Source organism: Nematolebias whitei, chromosome 11, assembly GCF_014905685.2.
Source record: "Nematolebias whitei isolate Nwh7 chromosome 11, NemWhi1, whole genome shotgun sequence".
Lineage (NCBI taxonomy): Eukaryota > Metazoa > Chordata > Actinopteri > Cyprinodontiformes > Rivulidae > Nematolebias > Nematolebias whitei.
This window is the reverse complement of record NC_056508.1, coordinates 18,765,556-18,781,222: the sequence shown is the minus strand read 5'-3', so window position 1 is coordinate 18,781,222 and position 15,667 is coordinate 18,765,556. Positions and strand designations below refer to the sequence as shown.

General features: G+C 40.4%; 1 protein-coding gene across 1 annotated transcript in view; it reads left to right on the top strand.

Annotated features, from left to right (window-relative positions):
- The window catches only part of fbln2 (fibulin 2), a 41,112-nt gene extending 35,966 nt beyond the window's left edge, over positions 1-5,146 (top strand). Inside the window, exon 16 of the mRNA XM_037683966.1 lies at positions 4,789-5,146. Within this exon, the coding sequence (XP_037539894.1) occupies positions 4,789-5,146 (358 nt within the window). The remainder of the gene's footprint in view (positions 1-4,788) is intronic.
- The last annotated feature ends 10,521 nt before the right edge of the window (positions 5,147-15,667 follow it).

Below are 15,667 nucleotides of genomic sequence, written 5' to 3'. Positions count from 1 at the left end.
CCTCTTGGAGCTGCCCGGCATAATCCAGGAGGCGGCTGACACAAAGGGACTTTTCGTCCCTCTCCTCCCCTCGCCCAGATCGGATGATCTAACGGGAAGGTTTGGCTCCACCCCGGCTCGCAGACCTAACGCAGCTTTCGCCCCAAAAAACATCACAAGTTCATTTAACTCGAGAATGATAACCTTGAATGGGTTTTATCCTCCTCCTCACAAATCAGAGGAGGAAGCATCATATAACCTCCTCTGTCCCATGCACGCGCTTGCATGCTACATAGCACGCACAGCCCCACTGCGCCACCCTCAGCGTCTGTTTGTGAATTACAGGGCCAGCTCCACAGGTCGCCCTTTATCCACTCTGCGCCTCTCATACTGGCTGTGTGAGGCTATTTCTGAAGCTTACAGATCATCAGGGCTGGATCCTCTGGAGAATCTCAGAGCTCATTCCACCAGAGGGATTTCATCCTCTACAGCTTTGCATGGAGGGATGACAGTGGAGGACATTTGTAAGGCGGCCACTTGGTCATCGCCTTTTTCATTTAATCGTTTTTATCTACGTGATGTTTCTGCCTTCTCCATGACTCATTCTGTTCTCAGGGTTCTAACAGAATGATTTTTACTTGTTTCATTGAGCTTCTTTTTAAGCTCACATCTGACTGCATGCAATTACAGTGGGAGACATTTATTATCAGTCACAAGTTCATGACTGCTGTTTTTATTGTTACTAATCAGTTCATGACTGCTGTTACCAATCAGTTCATTTTGTTACTAATCAGTTCATATTGAAGAGCTGTTGACCTGCTCTGTTCATCTTTACACTGTTACAATTCGTAACCTCTGTTGTTTCCATTCTCAGCAGCAGGACTGCGTTTCAGCCTTCCTTTTTCCCCATCGGAGACCTTTTTCTCCAGGGCGCTCCTGTGCATGGAGCGCGTAATTACGCAGCGCGTAATTACGCACCCAGAAGGTTGAGTTATAAAATGTTTTTGGTACAAGCGGGTGCTTCATATTGTGTCTGAATGGACCCAGTGAGGCATAGACTACATCCTGCTTCGCCTTTAACCCACTAGCGATAGCCTTAAAGGGCGAAGCCTATAAGAAATAGAACGTTGGTTATGTTCTGTAACCCCAGATTCTGAGTATAGGCGCAGCCCTTTAAGCTCTGGGCCTCACTGGTTCCTAAATGGCTGAAGAAAAAAGCTATTTGGGAGCCGATTACCCGGTCTCACCGTAATTTATACGGACGGGGATGAGGCCCACATAGCAGGTGGGCATGGACTCAAGTTTTTTTTTCAGTACTGCGCTGCGCACGAAGGGGATAAACCCACTAGCGATAGCCTTAAAGGGCGAAGCTTATACAATATAGAACTGAAATCATTCCCTGATTTATATGTATATTTTGCTTCCAAGGAGCCAAAATAAAAAAAATAAAATAAAAAAAACCCACTCCTGATTAATGGTTTGTGGACTTTCTGAAGGCCTTTGAAATGTTTTCTTTGGACATTATACCTAAAAAAAAGTTTTGTAAGCTCAATCATCCAAGTAGATAAAAACATCCCTCCATCCATTATCTTTCTTTACCCGCTTCTTCCTTTTTGGGTTGCGGTGGTCACTGGTGCCCATGTCCAGCAGTCACTGTGCGAGAGACACGGGACACCCTGGACAGGTCGCAAGTCCATCACACATAGAGACAAATGAGACTAACAACTCTCACTCACACCTAGGGACAATTTTTTTCAACCTTGATTTAGACAGGGTAATCCCATTGAGCCTCAGGGACTTAATTACGAGAGAGACTTGATTTCTTCAACAAAGAATGATGACAACAGTGAGTAACAACAACAACAACAGACAGTCATAAAAGAGGCATACAATTTTTATTTTGTTTTTTACAAATTAAAATAAAATGACAACCATAAGGACAGTCAAAAGGAAAAAGTAGTGAAAAAAACAACTAGATTATAAGGCGGTGTAGAAAACTAAAAACAGGAACATGTCTTCATTGGTTCCTGCCAGGAGTCCAACAGATTCTTAAAGCCACCTAGAGAGGTCAAGGTCGAGCGAGAGCTTCAGATCTTTTTGTAAGATGTTCCAGGAAACAGGAGCAGAGTAGGAAAAGGCCCTGTTGCCTAGTTCAGTCCGCACTGAGGGGACACTGCATGTAATAACGTCCTGAGAGCGTACGCTGTCGCTGCACTCATGCAGATACATGTAGGAGGAGATGTATGAAGGCAACAGACCAAAAAGTGATTTAAAGATGAAAATGTACCAGTGAGAGAGTGTGCGTGAAGATAACGATGTCCGGTTAACCAGTGAATACTGGGTGCAGTGATGGGTACGATAATCACAGCCAGTTATGAATCTTAGTGCACCGTGATAGACAGCGTCCAACATCTGTAGGGTGCTTGTAGGAGCATTCATGTAAATAATTTCACCGTAATCAATGGAGGAAAGGAAAGTAGCAGTTACCAGGTGTTTCCTAGCATTCAGAGTTAGACAGGATCTGTTTCTGAAAAAGAAACCCAGTTTAACTTTCAGTTTCCATCCATCCATTATCTTTACCGCTTCTTCCATTTTGGGTCACGGGGGTTGCCGGTGCCCATGTCCAGCAATCACTGTGCGAGGGGTGGGGTACACCCTGGACGGGTCGCAAGTCCATCACAGGGACACATAGAGACAAACGAGACAAACAACCATTCACTCTCTCACTCACACCTAGGGACAATTTAGAGTTACCAATCAGCCTAACATGCATGTTTTTAGTCTGTGGGAGGAAACCGGAGTACCCGGAGAAAACCCACGCACGCACGGAGATAACATGTAAACTCCACCCAGAAGGCCCCTGGACCGGGGTTTGAACCAAGGACCTGCTCACTGAGAGGCAGCAGCTCTACCAGTTGCTCCACCGTGCTGCACTTTCAGTTTCTTTACTAGGTTTTCCACGTGAAGCTTAAAAGAGAGATGCGAGTTGACCAAGATACCCAAATATTTATAGGAATCGACAAACTCAATAGGGACATCATTTCAGATTAAAATCGGAGGAAGAACTACTGGGACTGACTTCCTGTTTAACAAAAACATCCCTTTGGTTTTATCGGCATTTAGGGCAAGTTTGAGATGGAACAAATCTGGCTGGATGATGTCAAAGACGGATTGCAAAATCTAGAAAACCTTAGCAACAGTTTTAGCTCGACAATAAACAACTGTGTCATCAGCATAGAAATGTAAGGATGCATCAGGTATGCTCTGACCTACTTTACTTATGTAGATTGTAAAGAGGGTGGGTCCTAAGACTGAGCCTTGTGGTACACCATTGTTGACTGTTAAATAACTGGAGGAAGTACCATTATGTTGAACACGTTGCCTCCGATCTGAAAGATAGTTAGAGAACCAACCAATGGTGTGATCTGAGAAATAGCTTTCTGAGAGCTTATGACACAAGATGTTATGATCCACAGTGTCAAAAGCTTTAGACAGGTCTAAGAAAAGTGCAGCACAATAATCTTTGGCATCCAATGCTTCAACGATGTCACTAAAAACCTTCAGTGAAGCAGACGTTTTAGAGTTACCAATCAGCCTAACGTGCATGTTTTTGGTCTGTGGGAGGAAACTGGAGTACCCAGAGAAAACCCACACATGCACGGAGAGAACATGCAAACTCTACCAGTCCCCAGACTGAGATTTGAACCGGGGTAACCTGCTTGCTGAGATGCAGCAGCTCTGCCAGTTGTGCCACCGTGCTGCCTTAGATAAAACAATACAGGTTAAATCATGCCATCTGGACCAGTTTCTTTTAGGGAGAAGCGTTTTGTCTTTCATCCGAAAGACTTCATCAGTCTGAGGTCTGCCAACCAGATCTGTCCCATAAATAGCCCTCAGTGATGTGTTTCAAGCCAGCCTCCCCTTGAATTCCCAGAAACTGGTTTGAACAAAAAGGGACCATCCATCCAAAACAATCAATCATTATATACAACAATCAAATGTTTTAGACCAGAAGTCCAACTTGCTACTCACAGAAACAGACTGAGGACAACCAAGGACAAAATGGTTCGGAAAAAGGCCTAAGCTCAATCACCCAGGTCGATAAAACTGCTTGTTCCTGACCATTTTCAAATAAATGTTTTTTGTTTGCTTGTTAAGCCACTTAAATTTCACCCATCTGTCATGCAGGCATACGAAGGCTCCTAAGCTCTTGAAATGAATCAGTGTTGAGTTGACACACAACAGACAATTGACCCAAAAATACATTTTAAATTACATCTTTAGGTATTTTGTTATCTGCAGCTTTTTATAAAGAAATATTTTTTCCCTATTTTTGTTGCATCTATGAAAAATGTCAAAGATTACATGGCTTGACTTAGTATCTGAAAATGTGGCGTGCATGCAGCGGTCAGGTTTAGTTTCAGATCCTTGTTGAATTTACTCCCTGTCTCATAATGATGGGACTTTTGGGTATTTTTCATCTGCTGTACATGGTATCTTTATAATCATGACACTAATTTTTCTCCTTCACTTGTTCATGTTCCTATTTTTTTTCTTAAACATACATATTCTGTCATGTTCAGGACTGGACACAAAATAAGTGGAAAATCTACCAAATTCCAAAAAGAATGTTTTAAAGGCCTTCAGAAAGTCTGGAGAGCGATGGATCCAGACCGTTTTAGAGGATTTTAGTTCACCATTTAAAAAACAAACAAAAAAACAATTCTTTCTGCACCATTTAGGCTTGTTCACTTGTTCAAATATTTTACAAGTACAGTAAATGTCAGCTTTTGCCGTTTTTGCTTGTAGGCGTTGTGAGCGTGTCAGCTGTCCGAACCACCTGGACTGTCAGAACTCTCCGGTGAGGATCACCTACTACTACCTCAGCTTCCAGTCCAACATCGTCATCCCCGCTCAGATATTCCGCATCGGACCGTCTCCCGCCTACTCCGGAGACAACGTTATTGTGACCATCATTCAGGGCAACGAGGAAGCCTACTTCGGCACCCGGAAACTGAACGCCTACACGGGCGCGGTGTACCTGCAGCGACAGGTTCAAGGTCCACGGGATTTTCTGGTCACTGTGGAAATGAAGTTATGGAGGCAGGGGAAGTTTACCACTTTCCAAGCCAAGATCTACGTCTTCATCACAGCAAACTCACTGTAACAGCTGTTAAACGTAACTTTTTAAAACTCCTTTTAACAACAACACTCTATGTTTAAACACGATTCTGCTTTCAGTAAGAAATTTAAATATTGTGTTTTTCTGTAAAGATTAAAAAGTTCAATATTCAGAGTAAGCAGGCCGATCTATATCACCATTTGTCCCTTTGACTAAATAAAAGTTTTGTTTTGTAACAAGTTGTTGAAGCACATTATATAATTTATCCAGCATTCATCGAAGGAATGCATATCGCCCGCCACCTTGCACGCCAATTTCTTTAAACAAAGATCTTGCATGACCTGTTAGTTTTCAAAGTGTGTGAGGTAGATAACGCTCAGCTACTACCACACTGACATTTAGCCCAGTTTCTGAGAAATTAACTGAGTTATGGACAATTTGTGTTTACTAAAGTTGATTAGCTGTGGCAGCCATCATCAACTGCATTGACTCCACAAATTATTCAGTTGTAAATTAACACAGAAAGATTATTTTCGGCGGATTTCATTAAAATCCATCCTGTGGTTCATGAGATATTTTGCTAACAGATAAACAGGACTGACTTTAGCATTAATAGCCAAAATTTAAACAAAGATGTAATTCAATCTGTTTGTATTTGGGGTATACATCAGGGATGACTCTCAGCTACGACCGCACCAGGTTTTATCACAATTTCTATTAAATTAACTGAAATATCACCATTTATCTTTCTAATAAACTGTATTAACTGTGGCGGCCATGTTGAATTTACACCAAAAGTTAATTAATCATAAACTTCCATGCGTGGATAAGGATATTATAATCAATCCAGCAGTTCATGAGATATTTTGCTAACAAACTTCCACATGCAGATAATTACTCTGCCGTTCATGATGGCAGGTAATAAATAATTTGGTTATAGGTTTGTAATGTTTACATTTGTTGCAGATGGTGCCAAAAATTTGACATATTTGATAAACACTAGTTTTAGATGAAAGATAAGTTGACATATCAGATTTTTTCTTTACTTTTTCTCAGATTTGTAGAATCGTTTTCTTACCACAGAAAAGCATCAACCTTCATTATAACCTGCACTGCTGTTTCTGTTTTGTGTTATTTAGATGTTGTTGTTTTTTTCCAGAATAATTTAATGTTACTGTTTGTGTGATGTGATGTTTTAAACTCATGTAATGAAACATATTAATGGATGTATTATATTTCTACTCTGGTTTCATTTTGCAATAAAGTATTTTTTTGTAGAGTTTTTAAAGAAGAATGATGGACTTTGTCAAGGTGTGTGTTTCTGATAGTGTTTATCTGTTTTATCTGTGATTTGCCACCATAATATATTAATTTAACACACCAAATTAGATTATTAAACTGCATACTGTAATTCTTTGCCGAAAGTGGTGCATTAAACTCTAAATAATCTGGCTTTTGGCGTAGCTGTTCACGCCCTGCAGGAGAACTCAACGTGATAATCATTTATCTTCAGACCCCTGTCGATTTACACACAAAGATCTAGAGATTGACATGCAGCAGTGGTACATTCAGTACACACTGTAAAATATGAATTGTGGATTGCAACAATTCGAAGGGCTGAAAGTGTTGCACCTCCATCTACAGGATGAATAAAGCACTACACGAGAAACCCCTCAATCTAAGTTGCAATAATCAGAAAGGGTATGTTTGTGTCTGTGACAAGAGAATAAATGAATTTTGCACATATGAACAGAACCCCGCTCCAGGTTTCTGTTCATCCACATGACCTGTAAGGTCAAAGGTCATCATAGCAAATCAAAGTCATTTCTGTGATCTCTGCACTAGAGCTCATCTTTTGCAATTTTCTTGGACAGCTGGTTAACCTGAAGAACAGAGAGGAAACATTCAGTACAGCCTTCACAGGCTTCAGGTTTAAGACCTTCCTCTCGACATAACTCACAATAATAGCTTCCTTTTAGTGACTGAGGTGCCACTCTTGGTATGTGCGGAGAGTCACAGGGCCCAGCATGGTGATGGATGTCTCTGTTCTCTAATTAGCTTCATCTGCAGCTTAAGATTAGGTGGTTTTGTGTTTCAGCGACGGTGAATCAGGGAAGATACACACATCTATACAGGATTTATGAACCCTGACAGGAAGCCTCGTCTTGGACCGAGAAGGTAAAATGAAGGGGCGGGTACAGAAGAGACAGGTATAGACTTTTGAAATCAAAGATAAACTACAGTGTGATAAACTGTGCTTGGTGACTTGTTTACAAAACAATCTACTGATAGTGATGAGTATAACTTATTATTTTTAGAGCAGTTTAACTCCACTTCAGAATTACTGTACATTAACTTCACATCGGGTAGCAATAAATGGCGTTGAAGAGCACAAGGAGAGAACTGGGTCAGGAGACAGAGGGAGAAGAGAAAAGTCAAGAATGCAGGACTGTGGGTTGCAACTCTAAATGTAGGGAGAATGACAGGCAAAGCTGGCTGACATGATGCAGAGAAGGAATGTAGATGTTTTATGTGTCCAAGAGACCAAGTGGAAGGGCAGCAAGGCTCGCAGCACTAGAGCAGGGTTTAAATTATCTTACCATGGTGTGGATAGAAAGAGAAATTGAGTAGGGGTGGTCCTGAAGGAGGAGTTGGCAAAGAATGTAGTAGAGGTGAAAAGAGTATCAGATGTGTCTGAAGGTAGAAGTAGAATGATGATGCTAAATGTTGTCAGTGGTTATGCTCCACAGGTTGGATGTGATGTGGAGGAGAAAGATACATTTTGGAAGGATCTGGATGAAGAAATAGAGCATATTCCCAGGGAGGAGAGAGTGGTGATTGGAGCACATCTGAAACATGCTGGTGAAGGAAACAGAGGGGATGAGGAAGTGATGGGTAGGTTTGGTGTCAAGGAAAGAAACCAGTAAAGACAGCTATGGGGATTTTGCCAAAAGAAATAGCTGTAGTCAACACATTTTCAAAAGAGGGAGGAACATAGAGTGACCTATAAGAGTGGAGGAAGGAGTACGCAGGTCGACTACATTCTGTGTAGAAGAGGAAACCTGAGGGAGATTGGGGACTGTAAGGTTGTGGCAGGGGAGAGCGTGGCCAGACAGCATTGGAAGGTTGTGTGTAGAATGACTGTTGTTGTGAAGAAAAGAAAAAGAGTAAAATCAGAGAAGAAGACCAAATGGTGGAAGCTGAAGAAGGAAGAATGTTGTGAGGATTTTATAGAGGAGATGTTAAAGGCTCTGGGTAGTAAGAAAGAGCTTTCAAATGACTGGGCTACTACAGCAACAGTAATTAGAGAGACAGGTAGGAAGGTACTTGATGTGTCATCTGGGCAGAGAATGGATGATAAGGAAACCTGGTGGTGGAACAGTGAAGTGGTGGAAGCTATTCAAAGAGAGGATACAGGAATATAAGGAGATGGAATGTAGAGCAAAGAGGAAGGTAACAAAGGCAAAGTAGAAAGTGTGTGATGAGTTGTATGGGAGGCTGGACACTAAAGAGGGTGAGAAGGACTTGTACCGATTGGCAAGACAGGGGGATCAGGCTTGAAAGGATGTGCAGCAGGTTAGGCTTGTTAAAGATAGGAATGGTAATGTTCTAACAAGTGAGGAGAGTGTGACGGGAAGATGTAAGGAGTACTTTGAGGAGCTAATGAATGAAGAGAATGAAGAGAAAGAAGAGTAGAGGTCATAGAAACTGTGGACCAGAAAGTGGGAAAGATTAGTGAGGATGAAGTCCGGAAAGCTCTGTAAAGAATGAAGAAGGCAGTAGGACCTGATGACATACCAGTGGAGGTTTGGAAATGTCTTGGAGAGATGGCAGTGAGGTTTTTGACTCAAATGTTCAATGGCATATTTGAGGGTGAGAAAATGCCTGAGGAATGGAGAAGAAGTGTTCTGGTGCTCATTTTTAAGAACAAAGGTAATGTACAGAGATGTAGCAACTACAGGGGAATTAAGTTGATGAGCCACATAATGAAGATTTGGAGAGCATTGTGGAAGCAAGACTTAGACGAGAGGTGACTATCTGTGAGCAACAGTATGGTTTCATGCCAAGAAAGAGCACCACAGATGCCATCTTTGCTTTGAGAATGCTGATGGAGAAGTACAGAGAGGGTAAGAAAGAACTCCATTGTGTCTTTGTGGATTTAGAAAAAGCATATGACAGAGTGCCAAGAGAGGAGATGTGGTATAGCATGAGGAAATCTGGAGTGGCAGAGAAGTATGTTAGACTGGTACAGGACATGTATGAGGACAGCATGACAGTGGTGAGATGTGCTGTAGGAGTGACAGATAGCTTCAAGGTGGAGGTGGGAGTGCATCAAGGATCAGCTCTGAGCCCCTTCTTGTTTGCTCTGGTGGACCGATGATGGACCGGTGATGGACCGACTAACAGATGAGGTCAGGCAGGAATCCCCATGGACGATGATGTTTGTAGATGACTTTGTGATCTGAGGTGAGAACAGGGAACAGGTGGAAGATAACTTAGAGAGGTGGAGGTATGCACTTGAAAGAAGAGGAATGAAAGTCAGTCGTAGTAAGACAGAGTACATATGTGTGAATGAGAGGGAGGCTGGTGGAACATTGAGGCTACAAGGAGCAGAGGTCACAAAGGTGCAGGACTTCAAGTATTTGGGGTCCACTGTCCAGAAAAATGAGGAATGTGGTAAAGAGGTGAAAAAGAGTGTCCAGGCAGGATGGAGTGGCTGGAGAAAAGTTTCAGGAGTGATTTACGACAAAAGGGTGGCAACAAAGGTCAAAGGAAAAGTTTACAAGACAGTTGTGAGACCAGCTATATTGTACGGTCTAGAAACAGTGGTGTTGACAAAAAGACAGGAGAAAGAACTGGAAGTGGCAGAAAAGAAGATGTTGAGGTTCTCCTTAGAAGTGACAAGGATGGATAAGATTAGGAATGAGATTATCAGAGGTACAGCACAGGTTGAACAACTGGGAGATAAAGTTAGAGAGACCAGACTGGGATGGTTTGGACATGTCCAGAGGAAGGACAGTGGGTATATTGGTAGAAGGATGTTAGAAATGCAGATGCCAGGAAAAAAGACCAAGAGGAGATATATGGATGCAGTTAGAGAGGACATGGAGGTAGTTGGAGTGAGGACAGAGGATGCAGAGGACAGAGTGAGATGGAGGAGGAGGACTCGCTGTGGAGACCCTGAAGAGGGAAAAGCCGAAAGAAGAAGCAATAAATGGTGTTATTACCTCGTTCGTTTTCTTATTGCTTATCCTGTTAAATCAAATTACCACATGAAGCATTCAAATATGTTGGTATAGATGGTAATAAAAACAGATCCCAAATTAAAAGCCTAATATTCCTTAAACAAGTGTCAGAATCTGGGTCTTTCTGGCTGTTTTTAGTATTTTTCCATACATTTTTTTTACATCTAACTTGTTCTGCCCATTTTGTGCCAATAATTCATATATCAAAATGTTCAGCCCATTCAGAACATTCCTGCCATGACTTTTGGTATTTGTGTAATTTTTACTTTTGTAAATATTTAGCTTATTCTGCCATGTTTTTCTCTTTGAAAATGAGTGGAGTTTTCCACGTCCTTCAAACCATTTGAGCTGGTCAAAATCTTTCACTGCTCAATTCAGCTTTCGTCCTTGTTCAGCTTTTTTCTTTTGTGCTAATTTCAGCTTCCTTCAGCTCCTTTCAGATTTTTTTCTAATTTAAACTTTTTTCTGCTTTTTGCAGCTATTTTCTGTTTTATTAATATTTTTCTTGTGCTCATTTCAGCTTTTGTTTTTTCAGTTTCTTTTAGCTAATATCAGTTTTTTTTCTGCTTTTCCAGACACTTTTTATGCATTTTTCTGCCAATTTAAGCCCTTTTTCTGATATATATATATATATATATATATATATATATATATATATATATATATGTATATATTTAGCCTCTTATGCTTCTTTCAAATAATTGCAATTGTTTTGATCATTTCAGCTACATTTTTTTTGCTGATATCAGCTTTTTTTGACTACTTATTGGCTAGTGGTTCAAATTCAACTCCCATTAACTTTTTAGCCATTAAACTTTTTCAGCTTAGTTTCAGCTTCTTCAGCAGCTTCAGCAAAAATCATTCACATGACATTCACACTGCATTTTCTCAAAAAATACAATTTCTCTAGTTGTGTCTTATGGTTTTCTGTGTTTCAGCTTTTCCCTGTTTCTTCTATATCATCAATCACTTTCTCTTCAGTCAGTTTCTGCTTCTCTTCTCGTTCACTTGCACCTGTCCCCAGGTGTCATTAAGTCAGGTGTTTACACAGCACCTATCCATATAATCATTTGATTCTCACATAGACCTAAGTCTAGCATTGTGGGTGTTTCATATCCTGTCTGGGTCTTCTCTAGATTTGTTCATTAGTAGTTTGGCTGTCATGTCAGTTTTTACTCACGCTCATCAGCCAGCATTCCTGGGTCCGATTCTTACACTCTGTAACGCTCTCTTCCACTGCTTTGCATGCCAGAGTTTTAAACATTTTCTGCTGAGTAGGGATGGAGTTACAGCCATTTTGATAGACATTATGTTCAATGACTGAGTGGTGGTGCAGAGGTTAGAGAAGGTGGGCCTGTGATCAGAAGATCGTTGGATCAACCCCCGGTACCAACAACATCAAAATGTGGGTGGGATAGGTGAAGCACCCACACCTGCCTCCAGTGCTGGCCCAAACCTCCATGGGGCCATAATTGAAATTTTGTTTGGGGCCCTCTATTTCTGCTAATAATGTGAATTACTGCAATCAACAGTCAAATGATCAGATCATTCACCCACCTAACATAAACTCATTACAACTCTGACAGCCCTGTTTACATAATTCTATGTATATATATCATAAAAGTAACAAAAGCAAAAAACAACCCACCAGTATGCAATGTATTTTACAGTAAAAGTGTCATCTGGTTTATTATCACATACCAAGAGCCTAAAAAAAGCAAAAATCAACTTTATTTACAAATTCCTAACGAAAAAGCCCGTCAGAATAGATTCGTCAACTGCAGCAATCCAGTACAGAGTAGATCTGTTTAGAGAGCGTTTCACTTTATACCTTTTAGTTTAGTCATGGTACAAAAATCTCACCCTGAGCAAGATTTACACCACTTAATAACTTCAATGGGTGTTGTAGGAAGGGCAATTATCTAATAAATCAATTTTGATCATTGCGTTACGTTAATAAAAATTGATGTCCTTCTTAAAACATGATTTCCTCAGATATTTGCAGAGACTTCAGTTGTACAGCATGTGTCTGAGCAGAGGTCGCAGCGAAAGGAGGGGGTGAGGAAGGAGCATGATGGGAGTGGGGAGGAAGGGGAGGGTGGTGTTGCAGACAAGCTCGTCTTTTGATAGCTCAGGTGGTCATTACCTGAGGGGGAAAAGGCATTAATGGGCATTCTCTGCTGCAGACAAGCACGGGCTAGTGCTCCTCTTCTCTGGCTGCCATAAACAGGGGGAAGTATGCATCATTAGATCAGGCTAACGACCTGCAGCCAAGCCCACCTCATACAGTAACGGGGTGCACAGATCCACAAACCTCCAACTACTGACTGGATCAAGCAATTGTCGGTTCAGCAATAACATTAGTGATTTATATTGATTTTATAATCATATTTACGTAGGTAGTTATATCAGCAGTGCCTTCAAAACCTTTAGAGCAGCAGTCTTCAATTGAAATTTAGCATAGGCCAGCCCAAAGACATACTGTATGTCTTTAGTGAAGGTCCAGAATACAATATTAAATTTTTTTTAGTGACAGCCATGATACTTATATTTTTTTCCCCCAGCACTATATCTTTACATGGAATAGCAGCTTTTCTCTTGATTTACTGTAAATACTGGAAAAGCTGCACACCTGGAAAAATAAATACAAAAGTATATGGTAAATTTTAGAAAAGAACTGTGTGAAAGCCATATACATGTTCTAAAAATGTTAAGTCAGGTCCTCTGGAGGACCTGACTTAACATTTTTTAGATTTTTCTACCTGGATTATTGAGCATGCATCAGGCCATAGACATGTTATTTTTCAGCTGCTCCCTTCTGTAGGGGTTGGCACAGTGAGTAAACTTGCACAAAAGATTTGGCTATTGTTTTACACTGGATGTCCTTCCTGACGTAACCTGGACTCAAACCCACACCCTGAGGCTGACAAGACTTAGTCCAGATCTGGGTCAAACCACTCTGGGTCCAGATAAAGCTTTGTTTGGGTCCATTGAGGGACCTCGACTATAGAGTGTAAAAAGCATTATCAAGCTCAGGTGTTTATTAAATAAAAAATAAAAAAATAAAAAAACTGACTGAGCTCAGAGGAAAAGCATTTTTGATGTTAAGCGTTAGCAGAATTAAAAGCTCAAGATGAAAACGTTCAGAACTGCATCATGTTGATGTGAAAGTTAGAGGAGAAAAAAGAGAGAGGAATTTGCCTGAGAGGAAAATGAAGGTATGTAAGGTTGTCTGTCACTTGGAGGCGCCTGATAGCTTCACCTATCATCTTATCACGGTGTCATCTTGTCACACTTATTGACATATTGCACCATGGATCTGGTATTCCACCTTTGAACAGCTCAACCAGGAATGCCTGCACATGGAGGTCTAACAAACCATTTCCAGTTAAACAAATGAGCTATAACCCCGTGAGCTCAAACCGGAAGAAGGTTCAATGAATCCCTACTGGAGTGGTCTGATTAAAGTGAAAGTCCTACAAACTGATGAGATGACGCTCTGCATCTCATCTTTATGGATGTTATCAACATTCATAAAATACATGCAAAATACAATGTAAATAAAAGTAGTGATATAAAACAAAATAAAATCAAGCAACATTATGCAGCGAGGTAAAATACTAAAAACAGGAACATGTCTACATTGATTTTTGCATTGAACTTAACGATTGTTTAAAATCAAAGTCGACAGCTTCAGATCTTTTTGTAAGATGTTCCAGGTTACAGGAACAGAGTAAGTAAGGGAAGGCCTTTTTGTCGAGTTCAGTCCGCACTGAGGGGAAACTGCAGGTAATTATGTCTTGAGGGCGCACGCTGTAGCTGCACTCACGCAGAGACATGTAGGGGGAGATATATGAAGGCAGCAGATCAAGAAGTGATTTAAAGATGAAAATGTACCAGAGTGAGAGTCTGCGTGAAGTTAATGCTGACCAATTGACCAATGAATACAGGGTGCAGTGGTGGGTACTGTAGTTACAGCCAGTTATGAATTTTAGCACACCGTGATAGACAGCATCCAACATCTGCAGGGTGCTTGTAGGAGTTTTCATATAAATAATGTCACCATAGTCAGTGGCCAGAATAAAAGTAGCCGTTACAAGGTGTTTCCTAGTATTCAGAGTTAAGCAAGATCTATTTCTGAAAAAGAAATCCAGTTTTAATTTCAGTTTCTTCGTCAAGTTTTCGACATGCAGCTTAAAAGAGAGATGTGCATCGACCAAGATCCCTAAGTATTTGTAAGAATCGACAAACTCAATGGGAACACCATTCATAGATAAGAAAGAAGGAAGGACTGCTGGTACCAACTTCCTGTTTGAAAACAACATCCCTTTGGTTTTATCAGCATTTATCACCAGTTTGAGACAGAACAAGTTGGACTGAATGATGTCGAATGCAGACTGTAAAAGCTGGAAAACCTTAGCAACTGTTCTAGCACAACAATAAACAACTGTTTTCAAATGTTGTCTATTTTACTTGTTTTTATTGTGTGTATAATATTGTGTCTGTTTTATGATTGACAGTGTAAGTTGACCTTGAGTGCCAAGAAAGGCACCTACAAATAAAATGTATTATTATTATTATTATTATTATTATTATAAATGTATCATCGGCATTGATACAATGTGTAAGGCTGTATCAGGAATGATGTGTAAGGAATGATCTGACCTACATTACTTATATAGATTGTAAAGAGAGTGGGTCCTAAGACTGAGCCTTGTGGTACACTGTTATGGACAGCTAAATAACTGTAAGTACCGCTGTGTTGAACACATTGCTTTCAGCAATTTTGTTATTTTAGTTCATTTCAAGAGGTTCAACAAAGAAAATGCACAATAAGGAATCTTGTCTCAACATATAACCTTTATTTAACTCTCTACCAATCACACAAGTCTTAGTTTGACACTAAAGCAACAATTTGAAGGAATAAGGGAAGTCTTTGCTTTTGTCCCCCATAACAATATCTGGGCAATATGTTTATACACCACAAACTACTCATTTTTTTTATTAAAACTTTAAGAAATTATTGGATGTACATCTACAACTGATTAATTTTTGGAGTCAGTACAATTCAATATGGCAGCACAGCTAAATGGTATTAACACACTGCACAAATGTCTGTAATTTAGTTCCTATTACAGATATTGAGCTACTCGATGTGGTAGTAGGAAAAAAGTTTGGATTTATTCTTTGTATCCTGAATATCAAGTTTGTCCAATCCACTATCCTGCACATTTTAGACATCATTCCTGATGTGAATCAAAGGGTGATCAACAGGCTTTTGCAGAACATAAAGAGTTGATTAAACAATTTAATCAGGTGT